Source organism: Dinoponera quadriceps, unplaced genomic scaffold (assembly GCF_001313825.1).
Source record: "Dinoponera quadriceps isolate SergipeBrazil2010 unplaced genomic scaffold, ASM131382v1 scaffold4160, whole genome shotgun sequence".
Classification (NCBI taxonomy): domain Eukaryota; kingdom Metazoa; phylum Arthropoda; class Insecta; order Hymenoptera; family Formicidae; genus Dinoponera; species Dinoponera quadriceps.
The window spans coordinates 1-18,571 of NW_014558693.1; the positions used below are offsets into that span (position 1 = coordinate 1).

Below are 18,571 nucleotides of genomic sequence, written 5' to 3' on the forward strand. Positions count from 1 at the left end.
ACCCGCGGAAATTCAAAATTCGCGTTACTTTTTGAACAGACCTCGTATATTCGATATTTGGTTTAACTAAGAAAGAACATCTTTTTTTACTAGCAGCTTATCATTTTAATAATAATAAACTTATCGGTTTCTAAATACGTTGCTTCCTCTGAGATTATGAATATTGTATATATGTTTCCCGTTTCGGTATCTTTCAGCTACATTGAAAACTTCTCGTTTTCCATGTTTACTTCTGTATTCACACCATATAAGCGCGTAATATTATTTAATATTAAGTAATATTTCTGGAATATTAATAGATGGTTATGTGCCAACTCCTAATAATATTTAAAAAATAATATTATTTAATGTTATTATAATATTATTGGGAGTACAAATTAGCTCGGTCCGTTATTTGTGGTCAAAAATGCATTTATTTCAGAACAAAATGAATGAACAGATATTAATCAAAGTGTTGTCCATCGCTGGCTACTACTTTTTCCCACCTCTCAGGCAATTTTCGAATTCTATCTCAAAAAAATGTCTCGCCTTTTGAGGCAATACAAGTTAGGAACCAATTTTCGATTTTTGCGAAAGAAGTAAACCGGTGACCTGCCAAATCGTGCTGCATCCGTCGGAACAACCAGTAATCAGAAGGAGCAATGTCCGGCGAATACGGCGGGTGCTGTAAAATATCCCACTTGAGCGTTTCCAAATAATTTTTTACGACTTTTGCGACATGAGGCCGAGCGTTACCATGCAGAAGAATAACTTTGTCATGTCTTTGCTCGTATTCCGGCCGTCTTTCTCGTAATGCACGGCTCAAACGAATCAATTGTAGCCTATACCGATGGCCCTCTTGCGTTTGACTCATATCTTCATCGAGTAATGCCTCCAATTCTTTGTCTTCGAATTTTTTTGGCTGTCCAGAGCGAGTCTTGTCTGAAATCACTATTCTTGAAACGTCGAAACCATTCCCTACATGATTTATCAATTGGAGCATTGTCACTGTAAACTTCTATAAGCATTCGATGCGCTTCAGCTGCACTTTTCTTCCAATTAAAGCGGAAAACTAAAACCTCTCGCAAATGCTGCTTAGTTAACACAAAATTTGACATATTCAACACAGTAAAAAACAGGGGGTGAATATTATTGACAGATGTCTAACCTCTCTGAAACCACCGAAATCAGCTGTCACTATGGAACATTCATAACAGCCAGAACCATCTTTTGAAGACGGACCGAACTAATTTGTACTCCCAATATATATTTTTTTAAACATTTAACTCTATGTATATATATAATATATATATAATTGTAATTTTTTATTTCAAATGTATTGCAACTGTTTTATTATATAAATAAATTCAAAAGAATTTTGTACAAAAAATAGGTTTTATGTTTAAAAAATTATATTTATATATATCTATATATATATATTTTTTTTTATTTTTTTTTTATATTCTAAGAACATTCTTATAACACCTAGAGTATTATGTGAAATGGACATATAACATCAATAGAACATTCCTATAATATTAAAAAGTATTATATAACATTCTTAGAATATTATAAGAACATTATTTTAATATTGAATAATATTCATATAATATTCTAGGAATATTATACACTTATAGGACAGTTTATAGATCACTTTGCATCTTAGGCACTCACGCTGCCCTACCTCGATAGGAAAAGCATTTGTAAGCGCAAGTTATGACGGAACAATGACGTTATTACGCATTCTGTGATCGCTCACGATTTCAAAAGAAATGGTGAAAGCGATGCTTATAAGCGCTTAAAGTGCGTAAACGTGCAAAGCAGACGCACCTTGTATATTTAAATCCCTATTTACAATAAGTGCTTTAAGCTTTAAGCCTTAAGAAATTTATCAATCACAGTCGATTATCCTCCTTACATTATTTTCCTCATATTCGACTGTAATTGATCAATTTCTTAAGGTTTCGGAGTAGTCAAATAAGAACTCTGCGTTGACAGTAGCGACACAGTTCAATACGACAAAAGGGAACGGCAAAAGATGAACCAATAGAGTGCGTCTAGCAAGCGCTACAAATGTTTCAAAGCGTTTCTCTTTCTTCGTATATTTTTCGAGATTAAGTAAAGAAAAAAAGAAGAAAGAATAAAAGGCTTCGAAACATTTATAGCACTTTCTAGATTGTACTTAGAATAAAAGGCTTCGAAACATTTATAGCACTTTCTAGATTGTACTTATATGCGTGAAGAGTAACATGTTGACAACAAAATTTTGTGTTGCGTACCATTTTATTATCTATTTAATTGTGCAGGTCTAAATTTTGATATATTTGTTAAACCCGTAAAAATGGACGAAAACCAAGATTACCCTGGAATTTCATACGTAGGAGGAGCATATTTTTCACTCCTTTCAATAACTGTGAAATCGTGTTTTTCTATATGAATAGGGCCTTATTTCACTTATTTTTTACGGTTATTGACTATCAGGAGGGAAAAGGAGAATTTTCGTCCATCTTCACAAGTGTCTTCAAGTGATCTCAAATGTTGTTTTATTCAAATATCTTTTTATTTATAAATGACACGCAATATTTCTCAACGTGTTTTCACTTCTGTCACTTCTCGCCTATAAATCACGAACCCAATATGGTCACGGTAACTACTCCGAAGCCTTAAAGCTTAGAGCTTAAAGCATCTATTATAGACCAGAATTTAGGGCTACTGTAGACTCCTTTAAGAGCCTTTAAGCATTCGGAAACGTTTGAATTATTAGGTCGAAATTATGAAATCCAAAACTCAAACTACACAAGTTGTGTCTAAACCATTTATTTCTGCAAATCCTAAATTTCCACAAGCTCTAGCATAGTGTAATAACGTATGTTGTGTGGTTCGATATATCTTGAAAGGACAGTGTCGAATATCTGATGTCGCTAGATACTTAACGCCGAGCCTCGATATATCGTCTTGCATGATACATGTGTATGGCCAGTCATAGGAAGGTTACAACATTTTTTTATAAATTTTAGAATGCATCCCATGTTCAATAAGAAAATTCGTTCTTTAATAACTCTCAGGAAATACATTTTCCTATTGGATACGAGATGTATTATGAAACTCGTCGAAAAAAGTGTGCAACTGTTATGACCTACCGTATAGACCGCAAATAAAAATATACATATACCAATTATTTTCTTCCTCCTTTCCCTCGTATTCGCATTAAAAAAATGTCTATTTCGGAAAACCTCACAACTCCCATCATAAGTTCGCAGACTCTTGCCTTCTTGTTAATCTGAGATTGAACATCTATTATTATAAAACAGGACATGTATTATGGACTTATTCGGAATCTATTAGTTATTCCCTATATTTTTTCTTATATTTTATAGGGAATAAGTGAATGATTCCGATCAGAATCGTTCAGTTATTTCCTTGAAAACATAATAGAAATGTAAGGAATAATTGCATGATTCCGATCAAAAACCATCCCGAGTGTTTCCATAATAGGTGTCTCGATCATATTTGCGCTATTTTCTCCTCTCATTTTCTTTTTGTTTTTCATATATATAATTTCCTTAATTTTAATACAATTACAGCCAGTTTTCATATTTTCTATGGTATAGCATGAATCACTATAAGAAGTACTAATCACATGATACATGACTCTTAATTTCACACGATAAATAGAAGTGTGGTATCCATAATATTTTCTGATTTTGTAATTTAGAACACCATACATCTATTCATTATACGTGATTAAGGATCACTTGTACATGCAAGGTGCCTCACCATGTTTCTCTCGTTTGTCATTGTCAATTCGCCGCTGTTACAATCTCATCTTAGCTAGCAATGATATACTATTTTGCATACCACTCTACCGACTAAATTAACGATGATCGACATATGAATGTCGGTCATCATTTATATCATTTCGCAGAATTAAACCCAGTACTGCGAATTACGCGTCTTACATACTTTACGATTACATTGTACTTGATGATACCTGCGTAAAACAATGAATCGAGAACGCTGTCGCGTAATTTCATTTATTATATTTGCTTCTTTTAATTTGTCTAACGCATGCTTACCTAACAAATTTTGTCTAGTATAGAATCTATCAACTATGAAGATCCTGATTATGACTGATTAACCGGACGATGCGTTGCCGACGAAAAAGAGCTTTGTGTAGTGGTGTTTAATTTCACACGTCGGCGTTTAACAGGATCATCCTTCTGGAACAACCACTTTTTCATTATTATCATAATTTTGTTTGCAAATAATGTGTATTCCAATATAAAACCATAATATCTACTATATGTGGATAAACATAATGTAAGAAACTCACCGTGTGTGAACGCAGTTTGTCGAACATATCACGTGCGGTAACGTAAGCAATTGATCCCATTTGCGTAGCCATGGTAAGCAGCGCCTCTGGCAGGATGAGGACAGGATCGGCGGTGGCGTTCGGCAGCTGTTCAGACGTTCTTCTTGATCCGTTGGAACAATTATCGAATCCGCTCGGTCGATTCGACTGTTGCGGTCGAACAAATTTGCCCGTGTCATCACAACGTGTCTCGTCCGCTCTAACTCTGCTACTCCTTTTATCACGAGTGTTGTATTGTGTAGCTTTCCTTGGAGACGTCGTTGTAGTCGTAGTCGATTTTTGAGTGTTCTTAATCGCTGTTTTCTGCTCAACATAGTTAGTTGGCTGGTAGAAGAGATCATTATTGTTGTCAGTAACCGATGTGGTATGTGAGTGAAAGCTCTGCACGAAGTCGCTCGCATCGGTTTGTGATTGCGAATGCATCTTCCAGTAGAACGTCTCTGCGGGCAAATGATGCTGGTCATCTGCTGCTCTTGAATAGTTTGGAAGCTGGTTCCGCTCGTTATTTAAATTTGTCGTATTGTACTGCGAGCTCTTCTGTTCACTGAACGTTTGTTGCTCTGCGTGTGACAACTTGGACATGGAAGAATCGATCTCTCGTACCGGCAAAGTCTCTGCTACGAAAGAATAGATTCCATCGGATCGTTTCTCAAACTCAATGTTCGTGCCGGGAGTCGTTGGCACGTGTTCATTGTAGATCTTGCCATGAATATCCACCATATAAGCTGAACTCACCGCTGAATTCGAATTAACCACGGACGTCTGCAAGTCTTTTTCATTCGCTGAAAAGACGTTTACGAAATGTTCCTCACAAATATATGAAGAGGAGCGTGGTGAAGGTGTCTCCGACAATAGTTCAAAGCTAGGAGAATCTCGACTATTATCACGTTGCTGTAGTTCGGCAGCAGAGGATACCTTAGGATGCTTAAGTGACGGATCTACGTTTTCTGGCATAGGCATTTCAACCATCACGAAAGTGTCCATATGTTCCCGCTCGTCCGACAAAATAGAACAGCCTGAATAATGACTGATCCTATCAATGTCCTCCATAAGGTCATTGCACCAAGTGTTTTCGTGGGATGAATCCATGTTCAGCGCTCGATTTCCAGTGATAGAGCAGTTCATGCGAAACTCACCGTCAAGAATCTTCAACGCGTCGGAAGTCATGCAACAAACTGGAGATGCAATGTCTTCCTGCACATTGTTATCGTTTACACTCTGTATGGATTCTCTACGATCCTGTCTATTGATGCCCGTGTCCAGATTGTTAGTCATATCGTCAACTCGGTAATATTGCTTCTCCTTAAGGAGTTCATGGATTTGACCTTTGATGTTATCTAGATCATGTAAATATAGCTTTGCCTGCTGTAATTGCCGATCGTGATCTTTCACGTTCACGTTCACATTCATATCCTGTGGTTCATCCACCCGTTCGATTGAAGCATCACTGAACTGTCCCTCGTCTTGAACATTTATTCTCTTCTGGTTTTTCTCGTTCGAATGTGATTCGAAGGAATATCGAGAATGTCGTTTTGAGAGAGAAGAATGTGACCGTCGTTTATATTGACTAGTTTCATTGAATAGAGAAGACGTAAAAGAATCCAAACGTTTGTCCAGCATTTCAGTCATTTGCTCCACTACTTCTTGAGTAATTGTAGATACCATTTCCTTCTTCATCTACGAGGTAATTAAAGGTAAAAGAATAAACTCACTATTATATAAGCAGATAACAAATACATACAGTCATACATACACATATATTTCCATATATTTACCAGTATGTGTGTATGTGTGTGTGTGTGTGTGTGTGTACTTACAGATTCCATATATTCTATAAACCATGGAGGAGGTGAAGTATCCTTGTGCAAAACTTGTGATGAGTGCCGTTGCGATGAAACATTTGAATCATCAATTTCAAACCATGTGTTGCTTGGAAACACTCCCAGTTGCTTCTCACACATCTTGCTGACTAGATCTGTCATTGCATGTGTCATGCTATTTAAATCCGAAGCACAATTCTGTGTCATCTTCTCGATATTCTCAATATTCTGTGTATCCTGACACTTGGTCGTTTTATTACATTGCTCCATATCCAGAATATTATTCCATCTAGTAAGTTTCCAAGGCCGCACAACCAATACAAGTCCCTTATTTGGTACAAAAGTTTTTGCAAGCTAAAACAAAAAATAGACTTCAGAATTCCTGAATTAGTTCTTCTTAATCACAATTTAAAAAGAAACTTGCATTATCTGCACTTAAAATAAATATATATTTGATATTTAGCGAAACAAAGAAAAAAATATAAAGATAACAAAATATTTCAACAAGTACCGCTGCTATAAGGAAAAGATTTCTTAATTTAAAGCATAATTATATTATTATTATTATTATTATATATAATACATACCTTTAATGCTTCCTGAAACTCACATTCTGATTCTATTGGAAGATCATCACCATCACCATCAATATAAGAAATACAACTATCTTTCTTAATTCCAAATTGATCATACTGCAATAGGAATAAAAAAAGAAATGACAAATAAGAAACTTATTAATAGATGAACATTGATCATATTCTTTCATATCATTATACACTATGTTAAAAACTAAATACAATATTACCATATTTGTTATTTACTAGTTTTTTACATATGTAAAGTCCAAAAAACATATAGCAGAATAATAGAAGCTCAAGTTATTTCTTAAATTTGCATATATTGAGATACTTATATGTAAAATATAGATGACGCTATAATGACGCTATAATGACGCTATAATGACGCTATAATGACGCCATAATGACGCCATAATGACGCCAAACATGACTATTTGCGGTAAATATATAAAAGATCACTATTTACCAATTTCTGTCGCAAATTTTCTTGAGTAAGGGACTGCCCTGACGGGATAATCAGACGTTTCTTCCTCTCGTCACATGTAAATGTATCATCACACACGTTCACATGAAAACTGTAATACTCCTTGCTGTTGTTCACCATTGTCATGGTCGCCCGTGAAGGCGATGTCAATGGTGTCATCATATTGATGGCCATCCGGCCGCTCTTTTCCACGTTCTGTACGTCTTTCAAACAACGTTGAGTCTCGGACAATGTGGCAAAATGAAACTGCAAAGAGTCTGGAACTAAATCGCACTTGTGATACTGCCGTTTTCTCTTGCAGTCGATCGTGAATATTTAAACAATGTTGAATGATCACGCATCAACGTTATTTGCAATTCGCGACGCTCTAGCGCAAAAATAACGGGTGTCTTCTAACGAGAGACACAGATTTTGTTTATACAGCAATAGGTCTGTTCGTTTTCGCTGCACCGCTGAACTAGTGCAGCGAAAACGAACAGACCTAATGTTAATCCAGTTTAGTAGTAACTGCAGTTAGTGAGTCCTGGTATTTAATTGGAGTAAATTATTAGATCTAAAAAAATATACCAATCGAATGTAAGAGTCCATAACGGGTGCGTTCCACTTAAACGTTCGCAACGATTGCAAGCATAGGCCATGTCCAGATATCCAATTGAATTGATCAATTTGGCAAATTGACTAATATGATTGGACATTGTAGATTCAACCTTAGTCGCAATCATTGTGAGCATTAAGTAGAACGTATTCCGTACATAAGTCTATTCATTTTCGCTGCACCGCTAAACTAGTGCAATAAGTTGAAATGAGAAAACATATACTTATCTCGCTTCAACTTATTGCACTAGTTCAACGGTGCAGCGAAAACGAACAGACCTTATGTAACGCCAGCGGCACACGATTCGTGTTTTCATGATGGATTACTTGCTGGATAGAAATACTGCGTTCTAATTGGTGTATTTCCAAAAATAGATGACAATACACCAATCAAAACGCTGTATTTCCACCCAGCAAACAATCCAGCACGAAAACAAGCATTAAGTCTGTTCGTTTTCGCTGCACTGCTGAACTAGTATAATAAGTTGAAGTGAGAAAACATATACTTGTCTCGCTTCAACTTAATGCTATAGTTCAGCGGTGCAGCGAAAACGAACAGACTTACTGTGTGCCGCTGGTTTTATTTTACTGCTTTGATTAGAAGAAAACGGCTGACGAAGCTCATTGATTCACCTCAGAAACTTATTCTAAGTCTACTTTATCAATTAAAATGTCCAATAACAGCTCAAAAAAAAAACTCAAAGTCCCAACCCAAGCAGCACGTAAACGTCCGAGGAACGCTCGCTTTACATTCATTTGGTTTGGTTATATTCAAACAAAGTGGGAACGTTCGAAGAACATATAGGGTAACGTAACTTCTTTATTTAAAATGCCCGCCTTTAAAAAAGTAACGGTCGTAGAGAGGCGCTAATGATCTCATTTGAAAGAGGGGATCCTTTTGTTCACTCCTCGGTCAGTCGCCATCATGCGTTGGAACAGTGAGGACTGTGCGTTTGCCGTAGAAGCGTATTTTTCTAACGGCAATTCGCTGATTGCAACTCAGCGTGCCTTCAGAAATCACTTTAATATAGCCACGTTGGGTCCTGTCCCGGACCGGAAATTAATTCTTTCTTAGGTCAGTTCTTTCCGAGATACCGGAAATGTAACGCGTTGAGATCGTTGGTCCATGGTTTTTTTAAGAAAATCAGGTCACAAGAATAGTCAATTCAGACCGTTATGTGAGCATGCTCGAGGGTTTTTTTTTTCCACGACTTGATGAAATGGACTTAGGAGACATATGGTTCCAACAAGACGGAGCAACAGCTCACACTTCAAGGGCATCGATGGCTGTTTTGAGGAACCACTTCCCAGGGTGACTCATCTCCCTGAGGGGTGATTTGGAGTGGCCAGCTTGCTCCCCCGATTTGGCCTTTTGCGATTTTTTTTTGTGGGGTTTTTTGAAATCCCGCGTTTACGCCAACCGTCCAAGGACCCTAGAAGACCTGAAGGCCAATATTCGGAAAGAAACGGCCAACATACCCGTCGCTATGCTCGAAAGAGTAATGACAAATGCCAGAATTCGGTTTACCCAGTGTATAGACAATGGGGGGCGTCACTTTTCGGATATGATTTTCAAAACCATGTAAGATAAAACTTTAGATGTCTATCTGCATTATAAAAAAAAAAAAAAATATGTGCCTCATAAAATGCATTTTATTGAATTTTGAAAAAAGGAAGTTACACTGCCGCACCCTGTACGTTTTAAAACCTTTAATATATATCTTACATAGCAAAAGTGTCGCAGTACCACAATTATGCTGTTCTGTTACAATTCCATTTTTTAATTAAAATATATACATCTTGAAGTTTGATTATGTCTATTTATAACAAATTAATATATTAAAAAATGGAATTGTAACTGAGCAGCATAATTGTGATACTGTGACACTTTTGCTACGTAAGATATATATTAAAGGTTTTAAAACGTATATTCTTCGAACGTTCCCACTTTGTTTGAATATAACCAAACCAAGTGAACGTAAAGCGAACGTTCCTCGAACGTTTACATGCTGCATAGGTATATATATATAATTTTTGAGACGTAGTTTTACACAAAATTCTTTCGACTTTATTTATATAATAAAACAATTGATATTGCAATACATTTGAAATAAAATATTACAATTACATATATATATATATCTTCCTAGTTCTGTTGTCCGTGTCCGGGCGCGGTAATCTCTCTCATATGTCTGTGGTGCGCACGTTGATTATACACAGGCATATGGGACCTACAGTTTATCGCCGGTTCCGAACGGCATTATTTTTTTAGAAAGGCTCTCTCTTGGCAAAGATACACTCTCGGTGGTTTGCCATTGCCTTCCGAGAGAAGATGCGAGCGTAAATAATATTTTGGCTTCTGCCGGGATCGAACTTGGGACCCGCTGACATAGTAGATCGGTGCGCTACCTGCTATGTTGCGCTCGTTCTTATATATTATGCTCTCATATATATGTCACGGGGAGATGATAAAAATGGAGATTTGATCAAATCCCTAAGGTAGATGATCAATTCACGGAAGATGTGTGAAATCACCCCACCCGTGAATTGATCATCTACCTTAGGGATTTGATCAAATCTCCATTTTCATCATTTCCCTGCGACATATATACGTACAGTTGAATATTTAAAAAATATATATTACAATAACGTAAAAATAATATTATTTAAATAATATTATTTTTTATAATATTATTTTTTATAATATTATTTAAATAATATTATTTTTTTAATATTATTAGAGGAGTGGACATATAACCATCTATTAACATTCCAGAAATATTACTTAATATTAAATAATATTACGCGCTTATATGGACCTTGTAAAATTTTCTTTCTTGCTTTTGCTAAACTTCACATATATTTCTATCACTTTTATTTTAAGTATAAATGTACAGTAGTTCAGCCACAAAAAAAATAAATATAATGTACTGAACATATATGACACGGGAACATTGTAAAAAAATAATTAAATTTTTCTACAATATATTTCTATGAGATAGTATATTCAGACCTTAATTTTTGGGAACTATATTTTCCGATATTTATTTAGATCTTGTTGAACTACTTAATATCACAACATGTTTATTTATACATTTAATTATTATTACATGTAGCAGTTGTTTTAAAGAAAGGTAACAATACGATTACCGAAATCGAAGCGTGTATACAAGAATTCTTGCGACGATCTGATGATAGGATGAGAACGCAACGTATAAAAAGCAACTATAGCAACTATAAAAATTAATATACATGTAACATATATCGTACTAGTTCTTTTTTTATATTCCTTTTCATATATTTCCTTTTCATATACTTCCTTTTCATATACCTATTATAATTATCCAAATTAAATCTGACATTTTCAAAGATTTGGTCAATCTAATTTTATTATACTTTTATTGTATTACATGTAACTTAATATTATACGATTAAAGTATAATGGAATAAAACTCATAAAGTTTTTGAAAAATGTCACCATTAAAATAAAAATTCATAGTAAATATTGATGACGACAAATTGACTAAAAGTTGATTTAAAAATCGGCTTATTGGCTGACTGATAGTCGATTATAGTTGAATCATTTGTCGACTATTAGTCAATTATAAGTTGATATTTAGTGTAACTTTGAAGTCGACTTCAAACTTCTGCCGACTTATAATCGACTAACAGTCGACTTGGCGCTATATGCGTAGAATCTACATTGATACTTCGAAGACAAATTATTTTGATTTGGTGATAAAAAGAAAATGTTGCATCCATATGAATAATTCGTGGATGAATCTATATTCAGGTAATACATGTAAGTCACATGGATTCATTGTGGATACAACTTGTACTGCTTTTGTTTTTGTCGGAACAGAAAGAAGGGAAGAGGGAAAGAGAAGGAGGGAAAGAGAGAGAGAGATCATTAATTTTTTCATACAATTTCCCAAGAGTTCTACACAATAAAGTTAAGTAAAGGACGCTCCTCGACGGTCGTTAATAATAGAGCAGGTGGTTACTTCCGACTATGCATTTCGGGAGCAGCAAGCCGATTAGCGCGAGAACGGGACAAATGGGAACCACAAGCATAACGGTACAAATGTCGTTGTCCAACAGTAACAAGTCTGGGCTCCGCTCTTCTGCAAAGAGGTGAGGAGTGTTTTCAGTGCTGTCTTCATGTACGTCAAAGTTCCAGAACCGTTTCATACGAGGCCGCGAAATCTCGACGACGGATAACTAACGATTTTGTTATAATAATTTGACCAATGATAACCTTATCTCTAGAGATTCATGCAGAGAGAGAGAGAGAGAGAGAAAGTCGTCTTCCTTCGCAAAGACGGGTGAAATAGAAATTACAATTTCAAAGCTTTACCGTTGCTTCAGTGCTATTACCTATTATCGAGGAAACGAAATCAATTCCGAAACATTTGGTCTGTTCTTTATAGCTGCACTGCTGAAGTAATGCAATAAGTTAAAGTGAGACAAGTATATGTTTTCTCACTTTAACTTATGCACCAGTTCAGCAGTGCAGCTATAAAGAACAGACTAATTTACAGACGTGTTTTATGTGATAACAACAAGTACGATTAATTGCGCGAAAGCTCCTGAATCTGCATTTGAAATGCAGCGGACATGAGTCGGGAGAGAGTTTAAAACGATTCGAGAGTCGACTCGAGTGGATCCACACGTGCTCCCGTGACTAAGTTCGTTCCTATCAGTCGCGGAGAATTGTGTTGGTTGCACGGAAGGCGACGAATAGGTGAACACGCATTTGCGAGCGATGGGGTTTGATGTGAACCGCTTCCAAGGCGACGTTGACGAGGAGCTCCTATGCCCCATTTGCTCCGGTGTACTCGAAGACCCCGTCCAGGTAGGACGATCATTTATGCTTGAACCAAAGGGGCTTCGTCGTGATCCTCCACATAACCTTAATTCTAATAATTCTGCGCATTGTTTGAGAAATTTGTCGAATTCGAGATGCAAAAAATAATTTGACGCAAAAAGTATTGCGATCCTCGAAGAAGAACAAAATTGTCGACATCCGAGTTTTCTCGAACTTTGACATTTTTCCGCTCCAGCAAAACACGATGAAGTTGACTTACGTGTAATGAGTTTCCTAATTTTACTAATCTTGAAGCAATTTGCAGTATACATTATATGGAGAAGTTTTTTCCTTTTTGTTATATATATATATTATTCTTATTGTCATTAATACTATTATCCTTAGGGGATATGCAGTTATATATCATATTGTGGAACTATGTAGGTTATGATAATCGACAAGCAAATAATATGTTGCAGGCACCAGTTTGTGAACATGCCTTCTGTCGTTCCTGCATCAATGAATGGATAAACCGTCAACATACATGCCCACTGGACCGTACACCGATTGTAGTTACTCAGCTAAGAGGAGTTCCTCGAATTCTTAGAAACTTATTGGCTCGCTTGTCTATCAAATGTGACAATGTTGTATATGGTTGTTCTGTGGTTGTCAAGTTAGATAGTTTGGCCAATCATCTTGAGCAATGCGAATACAATCCTAAAAGACCGATGCTCTGTGAACAAGGCTGCAGCTTGATTATTCCAAAGAATGAGCTTAAGGATCATAATTGCGTACGTGAGCTCAGAAACCTGATACAATCACAGCAACAAAAGATGGCAGATATGAAGCGAGAGATTGGCGAACATCAGTTGCAGATTAATGAGCACAAACGCGAAATACATTTACTAAAGGATTTCATGCGAGCGCTTAGAGTTTCCAATCCAACAATGCGCGCAATAGCCGACCAGATGGAACGGGACGATGTTGTGAGATGGTCAGCTACTCTTCCACGTGCGAGGGTTACCAGATGGGGTGGCATGATATCGACACCGGACGAATTACTTCAGGTGCGACTTATCAATTGCCATTGGTTCGCGCAATTTCAAATTAATTAGAGCATTTAATGAATGTTCTAATTGTGTTCATCAATATTGTATCTTTATTTGTTGCAGACAATGATAAAGAGAACTCTTTCGGAGTATAATTGTCCACCTCACGTAATCGATGAGCTGATGGAGAACTGTCATGAGAGAAGGTGGCCACCAGGCCTTAGTTCACTTGAAACACGACAAAACTCTCGGCGACAATATGACAACTACGTCTGTAAAAGAGTACCCGGCAAGCAGGCGGTATTGGTTCTTCACTGTGATAACACACACATGCCAGAAGACATGATGGTCGAGCCGGGGCTAGTGATGATCTTTGCACATGGCATTGAGTAAAATAACCAGACATTGCACATGAATGGGCCCATAGCACAAACCTCCAAAGGACGCCCTAAAAACGTCCAGAAGACGTCCCACGTCCTAAGGACATTCCCAGGACGTCCCTTGGATAAAGCATGCTGTGTGGGGGAGGTAGTGAATTTTGTTCGCTCTTCTCCGTCATTTGTCGTTTGACGTATGTTGCCCTGGGTCGATCTGATCGATTGTTTCGAGAAGCATTCATCATTACCAAGGTTCCATCGAAGATCCATCACCGGGAGACTCGCGCGTTTACGGCTGGAACCCTTAAATTGCACGGTCCTTGGTGCGATAAATCGCCGTCGAGCACGATTTTACGAACGATGATGCACACCATCGTATTTTGTGATACAAATGCAATTGTACAGGCGCGATTGCTGCGTACGGATCGATCGAGACGACTGTAAATCGATCTAGCAACAAACCCGACAAACCCAATAACGTAATATTCCCTGAAGCGATCCGTACGATATAAAAAAATCAGTTACCTTAATCGACCTATCTCCCACCTCTTAACCTCCATCTCCAGAAAAACCTAATCCATCGAATGTCTGGATCGTTGCACTGTGATATACCACTTTGGTGAGAAACCTCCTGAAATCGCGTGATAAATGACCGACCATCTTTCGGCCGGTCTATCGATCGATTTGTAAATTTTCGCCGGCGGTCCGTTTATCGTTCGTTTCAGGATCGTTTTACAGATACTTCGAAGTCTGTGAGTGTTTTACTATAATATTTTAGAGGAGTAAGCAATGGCCGAAGTTGATAGAAGCCTATCAGTGATCTGAGTACGAGATACGTTCGCTACAGATGCGATTCTGCTCTTAAAAATCTCGGACCTGTCAGCATCCTTTTTCCTGAATTCTTTTAAAAGATATTTCTCTTCCTTTTAGTCATCTCCTCTGAATCTTTTCTCCTTGTAAACTTTTCATAAATTGTACGTCATAGGAAAGTTAATCTCTGTCGTTCTCTCTACACACCACATGAGTCTCACTATTTCCTGAAAATTGTTGCCGATATTTATTTGTTGAAACACAGATACGTTGCGAAAAACTTGTTATTTTGAACTGAAAGCATGTTTCGCTTTAGTTTTATGTTATTGCACACTGTCCTACCGCCACTTTTGTGAGAGGAAATTTGTTAAATTTCTATTTTAAACAGATGTTTATTTATAATTTATAAATGAATTATTAAATTTATTAATTAAATTTCTTATTCAATTTTTTATTAATTTATACTTTTTAATTAAAAAATGTATGAATTCATGATTTTCTTCTATTTTTAATGAAAACATTCGCTACTACGATTTATTTAGGGAAACGCTTACAGCCTACTTTAAGTGCTTTTTTTTTATATATAAAAGTATAAAGAATATGTGCAGTTTGTTTATATTTAGACGTAAGAAAAAAAATTATCGCCATTACACACATATGACATTAGTGACGAGCAACAGTTAACTTGTTGGTGAAATTCGTTTCTTTCCGTGAAATATCTGCTAACATCCGTTACGGTGGGACATCCTATATAAATTAATTATCGTATTAGTTAGCTTCTATTGCACATTACTGATTTATAGTAACACAATGCTTCTCATCTCACCGGTCTATATATATAGAACGGGCCGGCAGATTGTTAGGAATTTGAAGTGTAATCGATTTTCAGAACACAATGCGAAGAAAAAAAAGAATATCCGTATTTGTTCGCTTAAAGACCCGAATTTGTTTCTCTTTGACTAATTTCTGGCCCGTTTAGTACATCAGATATCGTCTCGCGTCAGTTATTTCCAATAAGTCTTCTTCGAGGAGAATCAATATTGGATGCAAATACGCGGTGTATTGTCAAAAAATGAGAGAATCGTACGAAGTGTCTTTTGTATATTTTCTTTTGACAAATCATATTTCTCGATAAGCGTCACTGGTTATGCGGAATATCGAACTTGGATATGTCAAGTTTTAAGCATAAGAATATACGTAGAGTTATACATCTAGAGATTGTAGTAAGACAAATCGATGAACAGGCTGATTACATATAGTATATATATTATAATTGTAATAAAATCAAATTTTACGTATCAGTAAGCGATTTAATATACCTTATATTTTTATTTTTTTCTCTTCGAATGTGCAGATCAATTCACAAGTTCCGTTCCGGCAACGTACGTCGGAAGAAATATGATTAAATCGGTTAAAACGGACAACGCGCATTATATTTCTTTTTTTGGCAAATGTAACAAGAAAGAATGATATGGCTGTGTGCATTGTGGTTCAGTGAATGATGCTGCAAAATTCCCTCATATTCTCTTGAGATATTAAATACCGAATATTATAATCAATAATAACTGCTGCAAAATTGTCTTTTAATAAATTTAATTCTTTAGTCAAATTTATCCTTTTAGTAAAATTGCCGTGCATTTTACAATTAAAGAACGAATATTTCTTCCAACATTCGTTCTTTCTTCAAAGGGAACTGAATAATTACATACGCATATATTATTTTCTGAATTACAGTCTTGACATTACTTGATGATATTCTTATGAATTGCTTTTCGAAAAATATAATGTATCTTGTTGTTAAATTGATCCTATGATTCTCACTTGCATATATTTCTTGCGATTGCACTCGCATATTTTGTTATTCTAGAACTAATTCTAGAGCTAACAATTGAATGTATCGTTTATTGCAGTACAATGCGCACTTTATCATAGTCACATCGACACACATTTCGCACTTTCATTCAGCATTTTAGTTTACATTTTCGTAACCATTGTGTTTATTCATTATTAAAACGATAAATTGATTGAATATTGTAATTGTCAGAGAAAAAACAGTGTTGCGTGCATTTTTTAGTACGGAAAAATGATATAAGTTATTTAAGAATGACGAGTTTTGATATTTATGACATAACAATATTAAGACTAAGCCAGAAATATCTCCGAAAAATGAACTTTTGAGAACTTATTGTACAGAAATTTGGATTTATTTACAAGATGTGCCGGGTGCGATAACGCACAAATATACATTGCGTATATATGTATGTATATGTATGTATATACATACATACATACATACGTGTGTGTGTGTGTATACATATTCACAAAATAAAACGCTTATGACTTCCATATATCTCATCTTTTTTCTTTACTTACATCCTCTTGCGTACTAAAACCATTACTCTCGAAAATCTCGAAAAATATTATACATATATTCTATAATTTATATATTTTATTAAAGCTTTCGGAATCTCACAGTCGCTACTGTGGTGATCTTGATTGATGATGTCATAAGCGAAAAAATATATAATCGAAATTCTCACAAAATATGTTAAAATAAAAATATGCACATAAAATAACGTTATTATTTGTTTAAATTTGTAGTCCGCAAACTTACTTTTCATATCACTAATTAATAAAGGACCATAAATAATACGTGATGATCACGAAGTTGAAAGGTTATTCGTGTCACATAAATTTTACAGTTACTTATTAATTATTAAGGCAAGAGAAAAGATTCCAGAGTATTTCACAAATCTTTCTAATTTATCATAAGTGTCATTTTAAGAATACATCCTTTTATTTTAATTTATTTGCAAAAATTTTGAGTACCTTCTTACTTCTGATGTCATCAATCAAAATGACTGCGGTGAGGAAACAGGAGTTTCAAGTTGTATCTTTGGTTAAAATAGTTTCTTTGTATCGTTCTATACAATCATCTTCCTCAATCGCTAATGAAAACGAGAAAAATATTTCTTCTCAAAAGAATCAAATAAATTTATAAGTTCATTTTTCCGCTCGTTACATGTTTATTTTTAATCGTTATCTTTCAATCAAACACTAGAGAATAATGAATGCGATACTTTAAAGAAAGAAAAATCTATAAAGTTGGATTTTCGTGTAAGTTTGTATAGCTTGTCTAAAAATAAAAGGATTATTGCGTTTTAAATGGTCGGACACACCCCGGCAAGGACTCGACCATAAGCTCGCTCGGGCGTAATTTCGATGCGGTTCAAATTAATCATAATGTTGGAGATACAGCCGATGTATTGTGCTTGCGAAGTGCTGCCTCGCAATCCCTTTCCTAGACTTGAGTGTCCGCCAATAAATACTGGATGTTTTGACAAAACACGAGCCATATTTCTGCCGTCGACGATTGCGAGTGGCGCTGCTTTATGATCGACTGATAGTAACATCGCGTTCTTCCGTTTGCTCGCTGTGAAGAAGATAGGGAAAATATAATACAATACATGACGTAACTTGGGAATGTTAAGAGAAATTATTTAAGAACTTGAGAAAATCCTAGAATCGTTCGTTTTACTGAAAATTCGTTAGAACTAAATTCATTACTGGTTGCATAGAATTAAAAATCTTTTTGCACAATTACAATATACGCGCTAATATAGATGAAGATGGTCAGATTTTATTTGGAAAATGAACAAAATTTTATAATTTACTTTTTCTCGTTTTTTGAATAAAGTCAA

The 18,571-nt window shown here is 35.7% G+C and overlaps 3 protein-coding genes across 5 annotated transcripts in view; 1 reads left to right on the forward strand and 2 right to left on the reverse strand.

The window, feature by feature from the left end:
• Positions 1–2,314: 2,314 nt before the first annotated feature.
• On the reverse strand, positions 2,315–7,615 carry LOC106749967. 2 transcript variants are annotated; one of them, XM_014629965.1, is made up of 5 exons: positions 7,216–7,615; positions 6,759–6,863; positions 6,169–6,525; positions 4,313–6,028; positions 2,315–4,196 (listed from the first exon to the last, which is right to left on the reverse strand). In XM_014629965.1, exons 1-5 carry the CDS (start codon positions 7,405–7,407, stop codon positions 4,104–4,106), a joined length of 2,463 nt encoding a protein of 820 aa, XP_014485451.1. In that variant the 5' UTR covers positions 7,408–7,615; the 3' UTR covers positions 2,315–4,103. The 2 variants fall into 2 exon arrangements, with proteins under 2 accessions (XP_014485451.1, XP_014485450.1); XM_014629964.1 differs by having other exon boundaries at positions 2,315–4,199.
• Positions 7,616–12,372: 4,757 nt separating this feature from the next.
• LOC106749964 (E3 ubiquitin-protein ligase NRDP1) lies at positions 12,373–15,292 on the forward strand. Its single transcript, XM_014629959.1, has 3 exons — positions 12,373–12,682; positions 13,114–13,701; positions 13,807–15,292. The coding sequence occupies exons 1-3, from the start codon at positions 12,593–12,595 to the stop codon at positions 14,074–14,076; spliced, it is 948 nt and encodes a 315-aa protein (XP_014485445.1). The 5' UTR covers positions 12,373–12,592; the 3' UTR covers positions 14,077–15,292.
• A 1,460-nt stretch (positions 15,293–16,752) lies between these two features.
• Positions 16,753–18,571, reverse strand: part of LOC106749965 (laminin subunit alpha) — a 33,607-nt gene continuing 31,788 nt past the window's right edge. For both annotated transcript variants that reach the window (XM_014629960.1, XM_014629961.1), the window contains one exon: positions 16,753–18,303. In XM_014629960.1, coding sequence (XP_014485446.1) covers positions 18,032–18,303 — 272 coding nt within the window. In that variant the 3' untranslated portion in view covers positions 16,753–18,031. The remainder of the gene's footprint in view (positions 18,304–18,571) is intronic.